This window comes from Glycine max, chromosome 6 (genome assembly GCF_000004515.6).
Source record: "Glycine max cultivar Williams 82 chromosome 6, Glycine_max_v4.0, whole genome shotgun sequence".
Taxonomy (NCBI): Eukaryota; Viridiplantae; Streptophyta; class Magnoliopsida; order Fabales; family Fabaceae; genus Glycine; species Glycine max.
The window spans coordinates 586143-609149 of NC_038242.2; the positions used below are offsets into that span (position 1 = coordinate 586143).

The following is a 23007-nucleotide window of genomic DNA, read 5'->3' on the forward strand; positions in this document are numbered from 1 at the left end:
TTATTCACTTTATAATTTTAAATTGATAGAAACATGAGTGTTTTGATTTTTTTTTTATGATAAGATTGTGCATTTGTAAAAGTTTATAATATTTTTTTCTCTATAAAATATCATTGATTATTTTTTACTACCACTAGAAAAGTTTTCTTGATCCGTCGCTGATCCTAATTATGATTATTAAAAAAAAGAGTTTTGTGCACGTGTTTTATGCTGTTTATTTTATCCGGTGTCCACGGTTTGACATATGATAGGATCGACTTCAATTTTAAAATACACCTACTTCAACACTCTTGTGGCATGTACAACTTAGAACTCTAAAAAATATAAATAAAAATGTACAACTGAGTGGGGGAGACACATAACAAAACAAGAAAGAAGCTCCATAGTAAGTGCTAGATTGGAGTTTATTTTCAATTTGTTGGAAATATTTTAAGATTTATTATAAGATTAATAACAGTAGAATACACAATATAAAAAAAAATATTTTACACTAAAATATAATTAAAATAATTTATCATTTTATAAATATTCTCAAAATATATTTTTATTAATAAAATAAATTAATTTTTATATAATATATTATATTAATATTTTATTTTAATAAATAATTTTACTAAACACTTGTAATTGAATAATAAACTAAATGTTACTTTGCAGCTATTGCATTTGTAATTTCATTCGGATTGAATAATATCACTTTTGAAACATATGGTAAAGGTGTTGTTGACAAGATCACCAGTGCAACAGTGGATAATTTGAAGTTGAGCTGGGTTATTCATAGGTGTACAAGTTTATTAAATCTTAATACATCATTTTGAGTTGTATTTGTCGAAGAGACAAGTCAATAGTATAACTCATGAACTTGTTAGAGTTGCACCATTCTTATCTAGTCTTTACACTTCTCATCATGAGATATCTTATATTGAAAGTTTGGTGATGAATGAAAATGACTTAAATGTGTTTCAGTAAAAAAGAAGTTAAAGATTTTAGAGGAATAATAAGCTAATGGCATTGGCATTGAATTCTCGTCGAATAACAGTGAATCGAATAGATATATAGGAATTATGTTGAATGAATTGAACAAGTACCCGCATTGGCAGCATGCCCAGCATCATACGCCAATCCATATTCCACCAAAAAAGGAATGCACCACTCCATAGGGGTGGGTATCTTTACGATTAGATAATTGCATGCGATCGACAACTTTACGGAAAGCATTGAGTTGACAAAAATACAAAAATAAAGTTAAACGGAAAGCATCTGTTATGCTATTTATGACGGTGAATTCATCATGCTCCCTGGATATTCTGTATAGTGAATGTTCATTATTAATGTTTTCACTTTGTGACGTTAATTAGTATCGTGCACTTAATAATTAGAGCTAGAGTTCCCAAGTACTGCTGTTTGTTGAGGATTGGGGAGGAACATATCATCGCTTTAAAAAGTGAGGGATTCATCAATTTTGGCTGAAAGACTGGAGTATCATATTCCACTTTCTGAAGTTTCAACTGATTAGCCATTAATTATGTATCCGTAAAAAAAAATAGCCATTAATTATGTAATGTTGTATGTACAGCGTTCATTATTGTAAAGGGAAATTACGTAATAGTCAATGGAATATTTGCTAGGCATTTTATATGTCTATCTTGTTCTGCTTTAGTGCCAAGAAAATAATGATGAGAAATGCAAATAAGGATAATATTGACAACGTTTAGGAAAGTTTGGGTTAGGTATACGAGTATCCTTCATTTTACATCCTAAATATTAATTAGGAGTTTAGGTATAAAAGTATGTTTGCTTGTTTCATTGGATCAAAATTCTAAGGTGCGTGTATTTCATACTATCTAAGACACATTGTGTAAAATGAATTTAGGCACTCCTTTAATCCTTTTCTTGAAACAATGATACATATCGATCAGCTCATATGTAGTTTTCAATAGTTTATACGAGATCTTAGGATTAAATCTCGTCATCGTTATATAGTCTTATAGAAGTATAGTACGTAATAATAATAATACATATCACAAGCCTTCCACGCATAGATGTAAGAATATTAAGATAACATTTCACTTTACTTTTTTAGGATTTAAGAATTATTTTACAATTAATTAAAGTTAAGAGTAATAAGAATTTAAATTTAAAGTTGTTTGTGTTTAAAGAGTAACAAGAGTAATTAATTATTTATCATAAATCTAAAATATAATATATATTTTAAAAATGATTATTTATTATAAATTTTAATTATATACAATAAGAATTTATCTTGTATATTCCACATGTTAAAATACTAGCCATTCATACATTTTTTCCTATGCAATTTTTTTACAAAATACTTCTTTTTTTTTTTAAAAAAATATATTTTATTCTTTGGTATTTTGGAATACAATTCTCAAGGGAGAAGGTAGCAGACTAATAGTAGACCCGATTCTACTGTTGATCTTGCGTGCGTACTTGTTAAGCAGTACTAGCACGACGCTACCCAAGAACATATACCATGTAGATATAGTCATCTAAACTTTTAACCAAAACACGAAGCACATGGTTATCTTATCTCATGACGATGACCTTCAAGAACAATAATAAATATCGTTTTTTTTTTTCTAGTTTCCTAGTTCTGCAAGCTCTCCCCTACTTCCAAGTTTCCACCCACTACTATTCCACACATTGAATTTCGTCTTATTTGATCGAATAGCCCGAGTTCCAAAGCTTGAAATTTGGAGGTTTGCTCATCTACTATATATATATTGAACTCTTTTGACAAGGGAGAGAGGAGGAAAGAAAAATGGTATGCTCTACATATATACTACTTAGTATCATGTTGAACATGTTATTCCTAAATTATTTATTTCAACTTTATTAGCTGTAACACGTTTTCTTTATATATCGTCATATTTTATCATTCTATAGTCTATTAGTTAATAGTATTTAATAAGCATGCTTTTACCCGTTTTAACATAGACAATGAAATAGTACCGTGATGAATATTTTTTTGGTATACTGGCAGTTTTTTGACGGATACGGGTATCAAGGGACATCATCATTTGAGCAGACATTTCGATGTTACTCTGCTTCATTTATTGAAAAGGTCAACATAGCTTTATTACGTGAATGATGACTTCTATTGATGATTCATTACTATTCATACTAATTACCGCTGTTAAAATTCACTATTGTGTTTAACTGTTTATTAGTATTGTGATAAACTAAACTACAAGCATGGAAACTGTTTGTGAATCTACCTAACATGTTTGACCGGGGAATCGGTTCATTCGGTTGAGAGTCCGGTCTGAGCTTACTATGTTATTTGATTAGTTTTGCGTAATATTAAGTACAACCCATTGGTTGAATTAATGAGCCAGGAATATGGGTCAAGTTTAACAACATTGAATTAATGAGCCATCCCATACATTTTATTGATTAAATAGTATTTAGTATAGCACATGAATCATTTCATTTTAGAAGAGGTATAGTAGGAAAAGATTTTACAAAGTACAGACCTAGTGTGCTTCCGAAAGAACTTGCATAGACACCTGAATTTCTGTATTATACATATAGACTCAATTGTCAGCTCTGTTCACTTCTCAGTGAAAAAAATAAAATGATTTCCTCTACTTAATTTATGCATGCTTAAATACCAATATCTGATTGAAATAAAGTCTTTTAAGCGAGTTGGAATAAAAAAAGGAAAAACAGGGAGAGATCAAATATTGAAGAAAAAAAAAACAACACAGAAAGATTAAATTACTTTAATCTCTTAATGTGAAGCAAATAATCTTAAATGCTGCAAAATCCATCATAAATATATCTTACAGAAAATTATTCTAACTACTACGTTGTTTTCTTCATGAATTTTGCAGCCCGAAATTGAAAATGGTGATAAAAGTAAGTTTCCTCATCTAACCAGGTTTGGTTTTATATTGTGTATGGTTATCTGTCTAATGTACTGAAAATATGTTATGATTGTTGCTGCTTCAGTTATAGTTCCTCCTTCAGTCCTTGACCGTCTAGGTTAGTTTTTTAAACTCTGATCTTATATTTAATGCATGTTCTCTAATCTTTCCACTGATGTTGATGTCCAATTGACAAAAATAACAAGACTAATGTCCAGTGTAATCTTGCAGCATTTCTACGTATTGATTATCCTATGATGTTTAAACTCAGAAATGGTGCTTCAATTCTGAGCGGGTTTCTCATTGTGGGGTTCTGGAGTTCATTGCAGATGAAGGGACTATATATATGCCATACTGGGTAGGACCAGAGGAACTGAAACATTATGAATACCTGGTTACCAGTAGAATGGTTGTCCAAGTTTCTAGTTTCTTGATGCATGCTAGTTTTTAATGAGATGTTTTATACAGATGATGCAGAATATGCTTTTGCAAGAGGGAGACACCGTAAGACTGAAATATGTATCACTTCCAAGGGGAACATTTGTTAAATTACAGCCCCAAACAAAGGACTTTTTTGATATTTCCAATCCAAAAGCTATGTGAGTTGCCGGTGATCGTATCATATTGGATGAAAATAAGGAATAGTCGAATAGCCATAATGTTTATTGAACAATATAAATCTATATTCCTTTAAAAGCATATCCTTGTAGTTACGTCAATTCAGTCATGAGCTTATGCATGGGCCTCGTTATAGTGGGTTTTAAGAATTTAATATATGTTGGGTCTTGAAACATCTACGGTTCTCCTTAGAGTGGGTACAAGGTTATGTAGTTTTGACTTCAGTTAGTGAACTATTTATAATATTGACATGTACGTTTAGATGTTGGTTCGTATAAAATAGACTTATTTTTTAAGAATGAAATAGTCTCAATTCTCAAGTGACAGTAGGTACATTAATTTGTTCTATGCCTTTTGTTATTATTTCCATCTTTCCTGCTTGACTACTGGAGATACTATCATGGTGACATACAACAACAAAAAGTATTACTTAGATGTTATAGAAACAAAGCCTGCTAATGCTATAAGCATCATCGAGACAGACTGTGAGGTGGACTTTGCTCCTTCCTTGGATTACAAGGTTACTACTGCAAGCAAAACACTAGACAAAGGTGTATATTCCTAAATCCTAAATTTCTATTCTTAAGCTGGTTCTTTTTGTATATGATCTAGGCTATTTTCCTTGAGGATGTATCAATAGCATGAAAATCTGACTTTACTTTTGGTTTCTCCCCGCAGGCAAGTTCAACCCATTTTTTGGGACTGGGAGACGCTTAGATGGAAACTCAATTCCTCCTGTTTATTCTTCACGGCCTTCTGATGTTCCAAATGTCAATTCATTGTCTTTTACAAATTCTAGTTCACCAAATTTCGCTCGTCCATCTCAGGGAAAGCTAGAGTTTGCATCGACAGTTTTTACCGCACAAAAATAATAGGAAAGATAATTCTGGTGTTCTAACCCAATGTCTTCTGCAGTTTGGCCCTTCTTATATAGTAATAATTAGCTGACTGCAAACTAATATCATTTTCCTATTTACTGTAGGAAAAGACCGAGTCAAAACAAGAGGCACCCCAAATTTCAGCCTTTCACTGGGAAGAAGTATTCCCTAAGGATATAAAATCAAAGTAATAGACGGTAATTTACTAATAAGCTGGGCCCTATATGAGTACAATTATACAACAAATTGTAATTAAAAGTTGAAGGAAAGAGGAGAATAAATATTCCATTTAAACATCAGGGCAATACCACATATGTTAGCCAATAATGATACTTACCGTGTTGTATAATTTTAATAACGACAGGAAAAAAATAGTAGAAAATCGTTTAGAGTTTGTATTATCGAGATAGATAGTTGATACCCGTGAAATATGAGTTAAATTGATAATCAATATTGGTTAAGAATGATTAGAATTTTTTCATTCTATGGTAGTTTTTGATAAAATAATGAATAAATTAATATCATTGTAATTTTTTATCAGCAGAAGTGAAAAGAAGAAAATTTCAAATGTTTTGGAGGAAAATTAATGTAAAAACTAGAAGAAAAAACCTTGAAGAAAAATTGAAGATTTGAACAATTCGCTTAACGCACAAGACCGACTCAGCGTGCGTGCTCGTTTCACGCTTAGCGCAAAGAAGTCACTTGAGTAAGGCCAAGGTCACGCTTAGCGTGAAGTTCGCGCTAAGCGCGTGATTAAACCGTCATTCTCGCTAAGCTACCTTAGATCTATAAAAGGAGTAGAAGACAGGAGGAAAATAGTGAATAAATTAATATCATTGTAATTTTTTATCAGCAGAAGTGAAAAGAAGAAAATTTTAAATGTTTTGGAGGAAAATTAATGTAAAAACTAAAGAAAAAACCTTGAAGAAAAGTTGAAGATTTGAACAACTCGCTTAACGCACAAGACCGACTCAGCGTGCGTGTTCGTTTCACGCTTAGCGCAAAGAAGTCGCTTAAGTAAGGCCAAGTTCGCGCTAAGCGCGTGATTAAACCGTCATTTTCGCTAAGCTACCTTTGGTCTATAAAAGGAGTAGAAGACAGGAGGAAAATACATACCAAATCTCAAAGCTCTTTATTAAATATATCTAAAGCCTGAGCATCTCTAGTATGGGAAACTCTCATTCTCTAGCCATTCTTCCCTTTCTTTATTTTAGCCCTCCAATCTCTTCTTCCATTCACATTAATCTCTGAAGTGTAAAGTCTCTCATGGCTATAAGAGGCTAAACTTCATTGTTGGGAACCTGACATGTCAACTCTTGTAATGCAACTCTTTCTTATTATCTGTTTAATGCAATCCTATTTCCATTGCATCACAAGTAGGTTTGGCATGTTAGGTCCTAACATATTTGGATTCTGAATTCATCTTTATGCATTTAAACTATTGTTTAATTTTCTTCTTTCATTTTCTTTTCCTTTTAGTTTCACACTTATAATTATTTATCTCTTCTATTAATTGTTTAAAATCTGGGTTTACATTACTTTAAGTACAATTAAAATTTTTGTGAATTCGTCACTCAGACTTTTAACTATTGTATTACTTAAAGACGAATAGTTATACTTATCAATGAGTTAACAAATAATCTTAGATTTCTTTTTTTACCTCAATGTTAAGTTGATTGTGGCTGAGTGTGACATCGAAATTGAATGCTAATAATCTAGCCATATTTCTTTCTCAGGCCTGGCTAAAGTATTCACCTGATAACCTACTAAATTGCAGTATTTTAATTTAGATATACGGAAACATCATTGAACAAGATGAAAGAAATTCTAGAAAGTAAAGACAAAGTATCAAGGCCTACGGAGATCTCACAGAGAAAGAAAGAATTTTAAACAAAATTAAGAATTTAAGATGAGTAAATGATCATTTTCGTCATTAAATATGTAAATTGTTAATAATTTAGTCTTTGAAAGAATAAAATTTATAAATAATGTGATAATTATGTCTAATAATCAATTAGACATTAATATTATTTAAGGATTAATTTGACATTAAATTATAAAGTTTAAGAACTAATTTAAAATTAAATAATAAAATTTAAAGATTAATTTGTTAGTAAGTTTAAGATGTAAATATTACATCTTCTACATATTTAGGGACATAAATTATATTATTTATTCTTTAAGTATTAAATTATTATTGATTTATACATTAAGAGATTAAAAAATCATTTATGCAATTCAAGATCAACAATACCAAAATTTTCTTATCCGTTATCACTTGTGCTTAAAAAAAAAAGGATACGGTGAATTTCCAGATCAGTACAAATCGATGAATTGGAATCTAAACTTCCTAAATCCTAATAGATTAGTAGAAAAAAAAATATTAAAGCAATATTTGTGTACTTGAGAGAGTGTGTTGCTAGTATTTTTCTCACTAAAATCTTACTTGATTGTTGTAGTGTTATTACATAATTTTACACGTGTTTAAGTTTTACTTTTTGTATGATTTTCTGTTGTTTTAAATCTCTATCAATTATTAAGGACTTTAACTTAGTTGATTAAACAAAGTGTGTGAAAGTTATAAATTCTATGATACCGCATTTAATTCTTATGGATACAAAAAAAATCAATATTGATTATTTATATTTTGATATCATTATTTTAAATTATATTTTGAATTTGCCCTATTATTTAAAAAGATCTAATTTAATACAATGATATTATAAATGATTTTTATATAGTCATTTCATCATAAATTTTCACGTATATTATTTTGATTAGATCAAGTTGACTATGTAAAATGTTGGAGTGTCCTTACATAGTTTGAAGTTGTCATATTAACTCAGAAAGGAAAGATGATTATTTGCTAAGACTTGGTAGTGCTGATAACAATTCTGGTAGTGGCAATAGGAATGCCTTAGGGTAAGGCCTATCGAGTCCAATAACTAGTGTTTGAAAAAACGGAAGATGTAACCCGGCCCACATGAAATGGTATTCCATATGTTGGCATCGGTTTTCCAATAGCCGTGCAAAGGAGAAGGTAGAGTATGGCTGTGAATGGTGCGAGCGTGATGCTGCGGTGCAGCGTGGCTGCGAGGTTGTTCATGACGGCGGACAGGGTGGCGCCGGCGGTGCCTCAGGTGTGTGGGCGCGGGGACAAGAAGACGAAGAAAGGAAAGAGGTTCAAGGGATCGTACGGTAACGCTAGGCCGAAGAAAGAGAAGATGATAGAGCGCATCAAGGACAAGGTCGAAGTTCCCAGGTCCACTCCTTGGCCTCTCCCTTTCAAGCTCATCTGATTCCCTATTCTATTCTAGGCTTTCCGCTCACTCATATCACATATCTACTCTCTCGTTACCATTTTCTATTCAATTCGATTTTCACTTTTATGCTCTCTCTTTGGTTTTATCATCAAAACAAATAGTAGGATTTTGCAATTATAAAGTTCCCATAAACTATATGTTTATTCAAAAGCTTGTTAGTTTGTAATAGATAAACAATTGGTTGAGTTGGTAGATTACTGTGTACTTGTAACCCGTCCTTTAATTGATCCTTGGAGAGTGACACTTGTTGCTGTGATTTATGACTAAATCCTTAATCCACGAAAACAGTAAAATATGTGGTCATGAGATTGTGGGGAGCTCTCCTCTTTGGACTTATTCCCAATATTACAGTGGGCCGAGGGGGATTAATTTCTGAATTGCGGCATTTACTGATAGATTAGAATGCATAGCTACTTCTCTTGGTTATAGAAGAGTTTTTTCTATGAAAGGAGTAGGAGGTTTTAAATTTTAATCCCCTTCCCTTCATATAAAATCATATGTAGGCACAGGTTTATATATGTGAGTGTGTGAAGAGAGGGAGGGGGATATTCTTTATTGAGACTGAGAAGATTAAATATTGACTATTAGATCTAATCATCAATGATCAATATTAAAGCACACAAATCATGTTAGTTTTTTAAAAATGTCACATGATTTTTCTAAGTGATCCTATAACTTTATAGAATTTTTAATCTTGACCATGCATATAGAGGCTAATGATTCAAATTTTTTTCTTTCAATTTCTATAAAAAATAATGTTCTCAGTAAATTACAACTCTTGTATTTTGTATTTACTACATAGACCTTCTTGCTTTTATAAAATTCTATAGAAAACGCCCTAGTTCACTTCTATGTATAAAAAGGGCGACAGCTAACTCATACATGTTGTCACACCTAACATATTTGTTAACTAAGCTATTATCTCATGTATGTTATGTGATAAAGTGTCATCCATACCTTTGTTCAGCCTTCAGGAAAGAAGAAGAAACATTCATTTGGTGCTGTTGAATTGAAGGTTCATTATTGTGCACAACCATTTTAGTTTTTATTTAGTTATATGCCAAATGAGTGAGTTATTTCCCATTTTTCCGCCTATGAGACTGACTGAACCAGAGTTGGATCGCATTTGATCATGAAACATTTATGAATCAACAACCCAGTCAGTTAAGTGTTTTTGGTCTGTCTAGTAGCATTTTTTCTGTTGGTGTGTATGCATGTGTGTAGAGACTAGAGAGTGAGAGATAAGAACAGTCTGGTGTAGGATTTCATAATAGTGGGGACACCTAGCAGGGTTTGCTCACTCTTGCAGGCTTATTGTTAATTCCAGTGTAAATAACCTTAAAGAGCAAGAGTATTGTGATCATATTCAAGAGATAAGAAATTTACTTCATTGCTTGATTGATGCTTCCCACTTGTACTGGCAATTCATTTGAAAGACTATCATTAATAAAACTGAAACAGTAAAAAAGTTGTTATAGTCAACACTGTGTTATAGTTTCCCCAACGGAAAAATGTAATATCGGTGTCATCACTGTTTTCGTGCAATAAAAATTTGAAACTAGCAAGCAATCCTAAAGCCTCTATAGCAGAGACCAATTCTTGATACTTCGGTCACCTTACACCAACAATTCTAATAAATTAAGGTAATTCTTGGTCAAGATTCAAGAACTAAGTAACATCTTTGTTTATAGAAGAGAATGGAGATTTGTCTCCGCAAGCAGTGAAGTAAAATCTACTGCTTCCATTAAAGTAATTCAAACAATAAAAGATCAAACGGAGACTTTTTTTTCCAGTTTGCTACTATGATAAATATCATTTTCCTTCCGATATTGTAGCTCCTCTAACAACCTAAAAAACAAGTCAGCAATTATGGGAATCCCTAGAGCAAGAAGCAGGAAACCTGAAATCATAATCAACGCTCCGACCCACGAAATCCATTGGTCTAGTGGGTGTCTTTGTGGTCCTAAGGCTTGGTATCCATAGCAGATGCTCCATATCAGCATGGCCATAACAATGAGAGCCCCAATTACACGCAATGTAGTTGCACGGGCACCCGAAGAAGTGGTGTTCGAGAACATCTTCCTCATCTTCTGCCTTGGTGGGCGAGTATCAGTTATCATATAGGCTGGAGCAAAATCATATTACTGATGGACGCAAAGTTATTTGTGGAAGAGTTCACAGAAAAAGATGTAGGTGAAGTGAATAATTAAGATTAAATTAGCAACCTACCTATTTTTAGCAACAAAAAAAAAAATACTTGAACATCCTATTATGACGGGCTATTCGAGATGTCCAATATGCAAACGACATCTATTCGCCATGGGATACATCTTCAACGCAGGGATTGCCTCTCCAAAGCTCAGTCCACCAATTTTTTTTTTTATCGTATGTTTATTTGAGGTAATTATATACTAACCCCACGTAAGCGCTTATTGCACTAAAATCCTTTTGTTTATAAAACTATACCAACATCAGTTACTTTATAAGAATGTTGACCAGTGCCGTATTGGTAAACGAGCCAAACTAAAAATATATTATTTTATAATTCCAGAATAGATTATATTTAATGAAAAACTATATATTTTAATAAAAGTAAAATTATTTAATTTTTTAAAATAAGTCTTGTTATCAAATATTTCAAAGACAATGGTTGAAGAGTATTTAATACACTATTAAAAGAAGTGAACTAATTTATATATTTTAATATAGTTTGTTTTTATTTCACTGTATACTTTCAAATTTTTTCCAATTAGCTTAATGAATTAACATTTGTCTTCAAAATAATTTATGGTATTTAATTGAATAACTTTTTCAACGTCTTTAACACACTCTTCTCCCGCACAAGCACCTTTCTTTAAGGAACACTGGAAACATATACCTTCGTTTCTTCAAATATGGACCCTATACATAGTCGCCTTAGAAGTGACAGTTCAGGGGAAAATTGTAATTATAGAAAAATATATATCAGACATCAGTATAATAAACAATAACTTCACAGGAGGCAATTTTTTTTATTCATTTCGTTGCTTTAAATGAATTAAGATTCTGATATAAAAAATTTAATTGAGAGAACAAGTCACCCTTTTCGTGCGGGGTATTTGGCAGGCTCAACCAAACTAATACTCACGGATTAGATAGGTTGATAGATAACTTCAAATTACACACAAACAGAAAAATGAAAAAAAATAATTAAAGACATCTTAATTCAGAACTTTGCAATATAAGTATACATTAGAACATTGAATCATTGAGAGTATATTTTATAGTAGCTATATTGGGTTTAGGCTACAACGCAATGCCACCGTCACCGATTCATCTGCCCTACATACGGAAAAATCAAACCCTTTTTCGTTTTCTTTTTGTAGTAAAGTCCCATAAAAAAAATGCCCCCACTCCAGTTACATTAAGGACGACTGAGTGGAGTTTCGTTCCTGTTGGATATTCAATTCAAGATGGACTATGGGACATGGGACTGTTAACTATTCTTTTCATGAGGCAGTCCGCTGCAATTGCAATGTAGCCAGAATTTTATTATTTAACCAATTTCTTCTCATACCTTATATAAGGTTGTTCTGAGAACTCATAATAAGTACTACTACTAAACTAGCTCTCATTAACCATTGTAATAGCGTGATAGTGTAGCTCAACAGTTAACGTTAGGTTGAAATGATATCTGGAAGACCCAATAATTCAGAGTTTGCGGCCAATATATGCAACTGGTTTTCTTTATGTAAAAAAATTCAGACTCACTAACAAGTACCAATGACAGAATCTTAAAAACAGTAAAATCCAGGTACCATCTGGTTCGGAGGACATCAAATTTTTCAACATCATAAGCATGGATGGACTCAATCGGTATCAATTTGTGAATACAGAACAGTTTGATTGCAGACCTTTATTCATTGCAAGGGTGCAAAAAAAAATAAAATCAGATTTCAGTCATTATCTTCACGGCCATAATTATAAACTATCTCAATCTGCATAAAAAAACACTATCAAAGTCAGTTAGAAATAAGCATATTCCAAATCAATAAATTGGAACAACTTTTAGGTATCTCATACAGAAGAAAATGAACAAGGAACATGAAAAGCAAGCATAAAGGAAGAACACCCTACTCACAAATTGAGAATTTCCTCCTATTCCTCGTCATATTTTATGCATATACCCTTTCTGATCAATAGTGGAAAACAGCATACCAATTCACTGATATACGAAAGACCTTGATATTCTTGAATGGTGGGTGAATATCCAATAGTGGATTTATAGAATGATAGGTTTAATTATTTCAAAAACTAAGTAACTACGGAAGTTAGCCATGCACAAGAAGTAAGCTTATAACAGTTTTCATCTTCACGATTAGATTAATATGACCAACGGAGATCTCAGTTAGCTGGTCTTGAACATTCCATCACTTTTTCAAAAGTAAAAATTGCTCATCCACCAATTGTACTCATTGAAGAAATATGGGGAGAACAATGCTTGTTAACTTCTAAAATTATCACACACATTTAGTATATAATGCAGAGGAGATGAGATACATTTATTCCCAGCTATGTTAGTCACTTAATAATCACAAAGAAGTTCAGTACATTTCCCAAAGAAAAAGGCCACAAAGTGTATAAAGTAATTAAATAACATAGGTAGACACAGATTTGGAACATTTTGTGTGATACCCTCACACGACAGGTCAAATGACCCAATGCCAAATAGGGTCATCTGATGACCGTGATGAGAAGTATAGACACAATGCCCCATGCAAAAAGAAAAGCATGGGGCCTTATGCAGGTATTTTAGGCCTCTTGCACAGGACATTGTGTATATCTCATCAAATGAACTTGTCATGAATTCTCAATTCTACAATAATTTTAGTGATGCCCATGAAAGTAGCAAAATCAATAAGTAGGACCAACAAAAAATGGAAAAGATAAGCGTATGATATAACCATAACAACTTACCCCTTGAGGTGGAGTTGGGTTGCGAGTAAACTTGGAACCACCAGGAGCCCAAGGAACTATTATACATCAGAAAAGAGGAGTAAAACAAGTCAATATCTGAACTGGACTAAATAACAGAACAGGAAAGAGAAGGACCAATGAGTAGAGTAACATGCGCAGATAAATCTACCTTAAAACCAGAAAAATTAAAATATGGGCGATACCTTGCCTTTGTGCCTATGCTCCAAGGCATATTGTAGCTTAGGTAAATTAAATCTTTCAAAACAATGGTTTTTATTTATTTATTTATTTATTTTTGCAAGTTTAACAGTTTGATTACAGTGACAAGCAGAGATACTGACTATGGAGTCTTACAATGTGGGTTTGGATCTAACTCAACCTCAAAAAGCTAGCTCAAAGGGATAGGGTTGCCCCCCACTTATATACTCTATGTTGGCCTTATCTTTAGCCAATGTGGGACTTGGGTTTTTCCCAATATGGAGGATATGCCTAAAAATCATTTGATGGAAGTACCCTGAACTCCCATCAGCACTCTTTCAATGTGGTCCTCAGCAAACAAATGCAGAAGGGGTGTAGTTATGTTTAAAGCAATCATGTTTAGAATTATTTACAATTAGAGGACATTAACATAATATTCTCAACTATATCTCCTTATCCATTGTTTGAATGACATCAAGGATTTGAAAAAATAAAGTACGGCAATATTTTCTTATGGATGTGATATGTTGAAATTTCCAATCGAGAGTGAAAGAAAACAATGTGGCATAAGATATATATGAAACAGTGTCGGCAAAGAGGTTAATTTACCAATATAGGGATCGGGATGGCGCCACTTGTTGTAGGAAGCTTCAGCATCCGTTATGAGCCTGTCAATGGTATCAGGGTCTTCCTGTAATGGAATCAACACAAAGCAAGCTCAACATCAGACAACATATAAGAAATCGAATGGATTTGTCAATGATGGAATACGAGTGACACAAATCCATAATCACAACATAATTACTCCAAATAGAAAACAATTAGGGTGCAAAATATCACAAGGGATGTGTGGATCGAAACTATGTTACAGATGCGATGATCTGGAAGGTAAGTAAAAAGAGGGAAACGAACCACGTGTCTGTTCTCCTCGAACCTTTCGCGGAGGTTTGAAGCCTGAAAAAGAAGAAAAAAGGAATTAGGGAGAGAAAAAAATAGAGATTGAAAAGGGGAAATGGGAAAAGAATGAATGAATGATACGTCGTCGTAGAAGAGGTGGCGATGTACGGCCCAGTTGAGAGTGTCTTTGAGGGCGCGGCGGTAGAGGATCCGAACCCTCTCCTTCTGCGCCGCGCGCCGAGCAAGGTACGCTGCCGTCGAAGCCATACTTTATGCTTTTTCAGTTCACTCCCAAGTCTCAAGTTCAGCCAGGGATTCGAAGAAAAATGGCAAAGGCAAACAACCTCCAAGTCAAACCCTGCACGACGTCGTATCAAATTTGGACCAGACCGTCCCAACATTGGGCCTTTTCTCATTTTTCACTCTGGGCTTTTCATCTAATTGTGCCTAGTATAACTGGTTTGAAAGAAGTGAAATCATATACTAGGCATTTGAAAGTCCAAGTAAAACAAACATACAACTAGAGTAAATGACATTATTCTTTCTTATATAAAATATACACTCTCCTTATCTATAAATGAATGTGAATTATATTTTAATCCTTTTTAATAAACTAAATTCTTAAAATTCTACCCCCAAAAATAAAAGCACTCTCCTTGACTGATAAATAATTATGCAAGCATCTTTCAATTACATTGTCTTTTTCTTTGTATAATTTTGAATGTTTTATTATTGATTTTAGTATTTCTTTTTAGATATTTAAAGGAGATGAATGCATATTTTAAACATGTTTAATGTATGAGATAGTAATGTAATATTTTTTAGTGTTTGATGATTTATCACAATTTTGTCTTTGAAAGGTACCCAAGGAAGAAGTATTGTTCATTTTGGGACTTGATGGCCCGGTTTTGCCAATAGAAGATGCCTTGGTGGGTTGAAAAAAGAAGAATATTTATAAACTCTCATTTGCCTCACTCCTAAACGATGTAAATCATGTGAGACTTAATGAAATTTGAACAATGATTCTATAATACCAAGAGAGAAAGCGGAAAACATATTGATTAATAGGCAAAATGAAACGAGCAGAACATGTTATGTTATACTAGAAATTGTTCTTAACTCGTTGAAATACAGGTTGTAATGTATCTAAGAGACTGAGTATTCACACTTGACAGGGATTAGGTAATTAAAATAAGAATAAATTTGGTGGCCTAAAAAAGAGACGCCCAGGTATGTGGTGAGAAGCTAAGGCCAAACATCTCCTTCAGCCCTGTAAAGCTCAATAACTTTGCAACAACCGCAGCACTCTCCACGATGTGATTCATATCGGTGCTGCTCCATATGCGATTCGCCAGCTGCTTCCTCCGGCGCTTTGAATCCAATTCAATGCCCCACTTGCTGAAGAGATTCTTCCTCTCTTCCTCGGATAGCCTTCTCTGCATAAGCTTGACCAGCACCTCTCTCTCCCGCTGAACACCCTTCGCGCTGTTTCCCCAAACAAACACATGTATGTCAGTCAACATTAAGCACCATGCATATCAGATGCTCATGTGACAGAAACAAGAGAGAAAGAGAACCTTGAAGCGTTCATGGACTGATTTCCACTGGCAAATGTTTCTTTGAGGAAAGATAATCTTCTAAACTCCACCTCCATGTATATGGAGTCAGTTGGATCACCCCTGAATAAAAGAAAGAAGTAAGTCCTGTGGAACAATGATACCTTGCAGGCTTGCCACAGTTCCACTATTTCTCTTTGCTGCTGCTTGAATTGCAGAGGCCATTCCACAGGAGATTCAGGTGCCTCTAACATTGAACCCACACCTACATCTTTCATATTCTTTTCAAATCTAAAAGTTGTTGTCTCTGCTTGCTGATCCTACAATTCAGAAACTAGAATTTAGTCAAAAATATCGAGCATCAAGACTAAAATTGACTATCCAAATGAGACTTTTAAGCTTCAAATGAAGCATTGCACAAATAGCAAATACAAGTAACAGTGGTAACATATATGCTGTGTGGACTTATTATCCATGGCTGCTACGAGTATCAACATGAATATCTAGATACGGTTGAGGTTCAACATTCTTCCAATATTTGCTAATTACAAGCAACAATTTAACACAATAAATATCAAAAAGGAATTAATATCAAGAATGGCCAGAGTAAAGCTACCTACTTATGAAGCAATAAACACTTTTAATAAAACAAAATTCATAGTTGTATTAGTAACTGGTTAATATTGCATAATGGAAGAAGCATTTGAACAATTGCAGTTGGTTCAAAGAAAAATAATAAATATGTAATTTTTTTAGATTAAAATTTAAGAAATAAGAAAGGATTTGAAATGATTCATTTTCACCTGATCATCATCAACAAGCTGCTTCTCATACTCAAGTTTTGCCATTTCCTTCATCCCAGCAACAAAAGTTTGGAGGCTAGTAACATCTTCATTAGCATTTGATCTCATGCTGTTGGTTCTTAACTCATCCATAGAGGGGCTTCCAACAGAAGATGGAGAGCCATTCATTGACAATTTTGTGGAAGAACCATAAGTTAATGGAAGGAACTTTCTCTGCAATTCATCTGGTCTTCCAGGGAAGCATTTTTCAAAACTACTGGCCGGAGTCCTCTCCATTACTCCCGCTTTCTCAGGAGAACTACTTGTGTAATATTCCCTACAACTCCAGCTCCTTAGTAATTTAAAATTCCTACAATTTGGCACTGTCTCTGACATAGTCATAGGAGAATCATTACTCAATTGTGAATCATCGAGTCTCTGCTCCAACACACCATATGTTAATTGGTTCTGTTTCTCTTCCCTATCTTCATTCACAGGGGTCGGTATCTCCTGGCTTATTACATTTTCCTCTCCATACAATGTTAATGCCAACACCCCGTTGTTACTTACTGATAGATCAGCATATTCAAGGTCATCTCTACTTGATTCCTCCAATTCAACACTTTGAATTTCTTTGCAGCATTCATCAGGGTGTTCTGTACAAACAAAAGTTATCAAATGACTAAATATGATGCGGTTCTACTCTTGAATGGTATTAACTATAAACTTCTATCAGCCTACTTACTACTGGCAAAGGGAAGAAAAGAAAAAACTTACTATCAGGACTACTTTCACTGTTTTCATTGTTGTAGTGAGGATTGTTGAATTCTCTAATGCGTAAATCAGAAGGATAAGTGCTTGATGACTCTGATATTGAATCATCATCTTCCCAGGTGTCCATCCTTTCCTGCATATTAGCACAATTTATTAATGCCAAACTGAATAATAAGGAGAGGAAACCAAATTCAGAGGCATAATTTTCTTATATAAGTTCACTAATTAGGAGATAGAAATTACTTTTCTAGATTTCTGATCATTTCCAACCATGCGCAGCAAATCCTCAACCTGAGATTGAGCAAGATGACGTTGCTCAATAAGCTCCCTAATCTCCCTCTCCATCTGAATAATTGAAACCCATATTATCAACATCCAAGGAGTAACAAAAATGTAACATGCACAAGGGTGGACGATGTATCACTAAGCACCAATCATACAGCTTTAGGTATGATACAAAATCTAAGAAAATGGTGAAACCAATTTTAGATATTACGACAAAAGTATTGTTCATCAAGACAAATGGACAATTAACCAGAAAAGGGAGGTTAATGCACCAAAAGTTCTAAATCAATATCTTCAAAGTCCCACGTCTAGATATGTCCACAATCAACATAAAGTGAAATATCATATGAATTAAAAAAAAAGAGAGAGCAAATTATGACCTTTTGTATCTGGAGATTTTTCTTTCTCAACATTGCTGCACAATCACAATTGGTGGAAGGAGGACAAGGAGTTCTCAACTCACTCTCTAATCTGGCTACCTCTTTTTGCAGCTGCTTGACCAATACCTTATCAGACATCACTACATTAACCTGTGCTTTAGTAGTCACTTGTTTTGCACAACAAGCAAAAAGAAGGGTGTTTCTAGTTTGCTCAACATGGCTCCGCGCAGGGCTCAAAGTGCAAATGATGGCTGTTCTAGAATTGCCACCTAAGGAAGGCTGCAGTATGCGCGTCAACTTAGAATCTCTGTAATTGATGTGTCCTTGTCTTCCCTTACTGCATCCAAGCACATGATGTCAGCCAACAGAAACTACTGAATTTTACATTTGAACAGCTTCATAGAAAGTGTAGCCCATCAGATAATTATACAGTGAAAAGCTCTTTCTAATTAGTCACAACACAAGGTACATAATATGAATACCTGTCTTGCTTCTTCACCCAAATTTTTATTTACTGGTAAAGTTAACATTAACTAATATTCAACCCTATACAAGGAATTTAGTATCTTATAATTAATAAAAGAAGGCTATCTTAATGCTCTTTTTCTCTTTTCTGAAAGAAAGGCTATCTTACTGCTATGAGCCTATGACGAAATCAATAATTTCAATCTGATAGTGGCGAAAAGAAAAAAAATAAGCTAGTCAGTTCTTGCATAGAAAATACAAAGTTAACCTTGTAGCCTGACAGGTTGTGAAGTCATAAACAATGAAGATATGATTAATTAATCAACAATAAAATAAGAGGCAGCCATCCATATGACTTACAGTTGAATTAAACAATCCAGATGTAGGTTTGCTAACAATATTAGAAGCTGAATAAAGAAGGTAGACACCATAGGCTAAGAAAGAAGGGGACAACCTAAGTTTACGAATAACTGTTCCAAGAGTGAGTAAACTCCGATTTATATGACAGCCTTCTTTCAATCTGGACCCAGCTGATAATGCCTGAGATGCACGCTCACTCCCTGCCAAATCAACAAAATTCTGCAGAGAAAAGAAACAAAAATAATAGTAAAATGATCTAAACATTTTATGTTGAGTGAGAGGAAGAACTTAAAATTTTAAACATACCACACTAGCAGCTAAAGTGGTTGAGCTGCTTTTACCCATGAATTCTCTGGCAGAACTTTCAATTGTCTGCAAGGTTACAATTCCAATAACAAAAGTCAACAAGATATAGACAACACAATGTTCTAAGCAAGCAAGGGGGAAGGCACACGCACCAGTCTGATAATTTGGTGAGATCGAGAACTCTTGTCATTGAGGTATGTCTCTCCTACCTGTCTCTGTGCTGCAAGAATATAGCAGGAAATGTAATGCTGTAAACCAACTTGTGTCAAGAAAGTTATGCAAATTTCTTTTACCTTCACAGAATGATAGGAGCTCTTTCAAATGCACCCAGTCCCGTAGAGTCTCCTCTGTAAGTTTCTCTACAATTGGTCCTCTCTGAAAAATAGAGAAACAGTTAAATAAGCAATATCATTTCTTCTTCAATTCAATATATTATATGTTAGATTTCAACTTAAAACCAATTGGAATTAAGTAAATTTATCCAACAGATATATAAGTTGCACCATGAGAATTGAAGCAGATCATGTGAGACTTCCTAACATTATATATATAGATTACGGAATGCATTCACCTCAGGATCATCACGCAGCCTAAGTGATGTGTTCTTAGTGATCAGGAGGTCTCTAATAATTTCGTTGTAAATTTCAATTGCTGAGAACTTCAACACAAAAGCTCTTTCTTCATGCTAAAAAAGTTGCGGTAACCTTCTGTTAGCAAGACTTGTAATATATATATATTTGACAAAACAAGATTTGTAATATTAGAAACAAGAACTATGGTGAAAAATGATACTGAAGAATTAAACAGCTAGATCTATAAATTCACTGTCCAGTTACCTTATTTATATAGTCAAAAATATCTGCTACAGCATATTCAGTTATTCCAATCATTGTGTATGTCTTTCCACTACTCGTTTGCCCGTAGGCAAAAATACATGCTGGAAGAATGTATAAATACGTACTTTAGTCAAAGTAAGGAGACTGATTGGGAAGTGTTCATGAGAAACTGGGTAGCATAAAATTATATGCTTACAGTTTATTCCGCCAACAACTGAAAGAGCAATTTCTTTGGCCCCTTCCTCATATACCTGCTTTGTGGAACAGTCACCCCGAAAAACTCTGTCTACAACCAAATCTTAATAAAAATTCAGAAACATTCTATCCATAATAAATGAACCTCTGACACATTATATCTTAAACTTAATCAACAATGCTTCCAAAACACAATCATTACAAAAAAAACACTAAGCAAAATGCATTTTGAAGTGAGGCGAAGTACAGTCATTTTAAAGTTAAAGAGAAGGGGAAAAAAGGGATTGGCATCTTAGTTGGTTATGTCAAATCAAAACAAGTGAAAAAAGAATCATCACAATGTTTGTATCACCAATTCAATTAAGTATTTTCCCAAGTTGGACCCAGGAAAATTAAAAAAAGAAGTGCATCTCTGCCATGGAAAGTCAAGGCAAGAGAACTTGAAAGTTGAAATTATTCAAAGCAACTAAACCTTGTTCTCCAGGCAAAGGAAAGTGATCAACAGATCCAGTAACCGTACTTTATGAATCAAACCCATGTTCTAAGATTCTAATTCTTGTCAATATAATGCAAACATAGAATTGTTTGATTTTGATTCCAATTTATGACAATGAATAATATGGCAACATCAAAGATATACATTTGCTTACCAAAGGTGTAGGCACTTGGGAATGAGGAACCTTCCCGAAGGGTGTTCCGGTATAAGATGGTAGTGTCATTGATGCATTCCCAATCTGCTGCTTCATTCACATCAATTTCCTTCTCACTCAAAGGTCTCAGCCTCACTAACACCAGAATCTTCTCCTCATGGCCTCCCACTCCTCCCATCTTCTCCCATTTAACTAACTCTTCTCCAGAAACAGCTCCCATTTCTCACTTTTAAAAGTGAAAACACGTGATGTGGTAAATTATAAAAGCTATTATTGCTTTCCCAAATATGCAAGATAGTTATAGGAAAACAGCTGGCTGTTCACAAAAATACCAAGCCCTTAAATTTGAGCATTATTCACATCATGAATGAGAAGACAACAACCCATTAACTTCAGCTCATAAATAAATACGCAATAACAGCAACAAGAAGCTAACTTTAGAAAGACCAGGAACAACAGAATACTGACTAGTAATTACTATTTAATCATCTACTATCAATTCTCACTTGTCGCTTGTAGGCCTTATATGACGAGAACTTGTCTTCAATAAATTAAAAACAAAAAAAGAAAGTAAAATAACAAAGAAGAGAGACGATCAACCTTGCTTCATCTGGAGAGAGAAATAAGAGGGAGGTGAAGAGCAAATAAAAATATTTTTATCCTTCGTTCATCAATGACCAATAAAAAATAGTTTGATCGTGGCAAACGCTCAATGTCTGAGAACTGAGAACGCTGTTCAACGAGACAAGACCATAAATCGTTAGTTACACGGAGCAATGGTCCCAAAACAAACAAGGCCATCCCTTTCACTCTCCCTCTTTTTTCTTCTTTCCAACCAACACATACGGTCGGATATTCTTGTAGAAATTAATGTTTCACGACTCAATGAAATTACCTTCAGCTTTCTCTGTCCTTTAACGTCTGCCTCTGACGGTGAGCGAACCGCAATTGAAAGCTTAACCACAAATGCGACCCAAGAGTAAAACTAAAATCAGCACACGCATAACGCAATGGTCTCTCTCTTCAGAATTCGCTACATGGCATTGGCAGGCACCTCAATGCCACCTACTCAACACAACTAACTGCTTCAGAGTTCAAAGTTCAAACCTTTGAGTAGACTAGAGCCACTCAAAACCCAGAATAGTATACAAAAATCTTAGTACGATCCACGAGGTGTGTGACGTATCGTCCAAGTTTAGATTTTTTGTTAAACAAAAACAGAAAAGGTAAGGTAGAGGATGAAGCTGTTTTTTTGTTGAATGGGATTGGAATAGATTAAGAAGAGTAGGGGGAGGGGTAGTGAAAACGGGTACAAGTTAACGATCCACGATCTGAAAAGGAAAGGTTGTAACGCCACCCAAACCATGCAATGTAAGAGAGAGAGTGTGTGGTCGGCTTCTTTTCTCTCTCACTCACACCTGCAACCTGGGATTCTAATATTTCCACACCCACTTTATTACATCTTCTTTCTTAACTTTTAAATGATCTCGTTCATTATTTAGTACTCTATTGAACAAAAAGAGTACCAAAAAATAAAAGGATTTTATAAATTGGTTAAGTAGAGAATGAAAAGAAATAAAAATCGAACAAACTAATTTTTTTATAAAACTTCATTTTTTTTTAGTTTTTATAAAAAAAATATCGTACATATCTAGCTT

The 23007-nt window shown here is 33.9% G+C and overlaps 3 protein-coding genes and 1 pseudogene across 6 annotated transcripts; 2 read left to right on the top strand and 2 right to left on the bottom strand.

Annotated features, from left to right (window-relative positions):
• The first annotated feature begins 2453 nt into the window (after window positions 1–2453).
• Window positions 2454–5680, top strand: LOC100812943 (ubiquitin recognition factor in ER-associated degradation protein 1-like; annotated as a pseudogene). The gene is made up of 7 exons (NR_163479.1): window positions 2454–2785; window positions 3005–3085; window positions 3858–3882; window positions 3976–4008; window positions 4122–4248; window positions 4359–5059; window positions 5187–5680. The product of NR_163479.1 is annotated as a ubiquitin recognition factor in ER-associated degradation protein 1-like (transcript).
• Window positions 5681–8412: 2732 nt separating this feature from the next.
• On the top strand, window positions 8413–8988 carry LOC102669664 (30S ribosomal protein S31). The gene has a single exon (NM_001361104.1). It carries the CDS (start codon window positions 8434–8436, stop codon window positions 8683–8685), a length of 252 nt encoding a protein of 83 aa, NP_001348033.1. The 5' UTR covers window positions 8413–8433; the 3' UTR covers window positions 8686–8988.
• Window positions 8989–12419: 3431 nt separating this feature from the next.
• LOC100527776 (uncharacterized) lies at window positions 12420–15060 on the bottom strand. The gene is made up of 5 exons (NM_001250297.2): window positions 14902–15060; window positions 14776–14817; window positions 14473–14554; window positions 13666–13721; window positions 12420–12686 (listed from the first exon to the last, which is right to left on the bottom strand). The coding sequence occupies exons 1-5, from the start codon at window positions 15025–15027 to the stop codon at window positions 12645–12647; spliced, it is 348 nt and encodes a 115-aa protein (NP_001237226.1). The 5' UTR covers window positions 15028–15060; the 3' UTR covers window positions 12420–12644.
• Window positions 15061–15801: 741 nt separating this feature from the next.
• On the bottom strand, window positions 15802–22801 carry LOC100813479 (kinesin-like protein KIN-7E). 3 transcript variants are annotated; one of them, XM_003527564.5, is made up of 15 exons: window positions 22245–22801; window positions 21350–21575; window positions 20701–20790; window positions 20505–20605; window positions 20240–20353; window positions 19962–20043; window positions 19821–19888; window positions 19669–19734; window positions 19457–19581; window positions 18538–18874; window positions 18116–18217; window positions 17876–18005; window positions 17120–17754; window positions 16338–16636; window positions 15802–16245 (listed from the first exon to the last, which is right to left on the bottom strand). In XM_003527564.5, exons 2-15 carry the CDS (start codon window positions 21567–21569, stop codon window positions 15972–15974), a joined length of 2643 nt encoding a protein of 880 aa, XP_003527612.1. In that variant the 5' UTR covers window positions 21570–21575; window positions 22245–22801; the 3' UTR covers window positions 15802–15971. The 3 variants fall into 3 exon arrangements, with proteins under 3 accessions (XP_003527612.1, XP_006581109.1, XP_014632673.1); XM_006581046.4 differs by having other exon boundaries at window positions 21350–21665; XM_014777187.3 differs by lacking the exon at window positions 22245–22801 and having other exon boundaries at window positions 20701–20786; window positions 21350–21487.
• Between the last annotated feature and the right edge of the window lie 206 nt (window positions 22802–23007).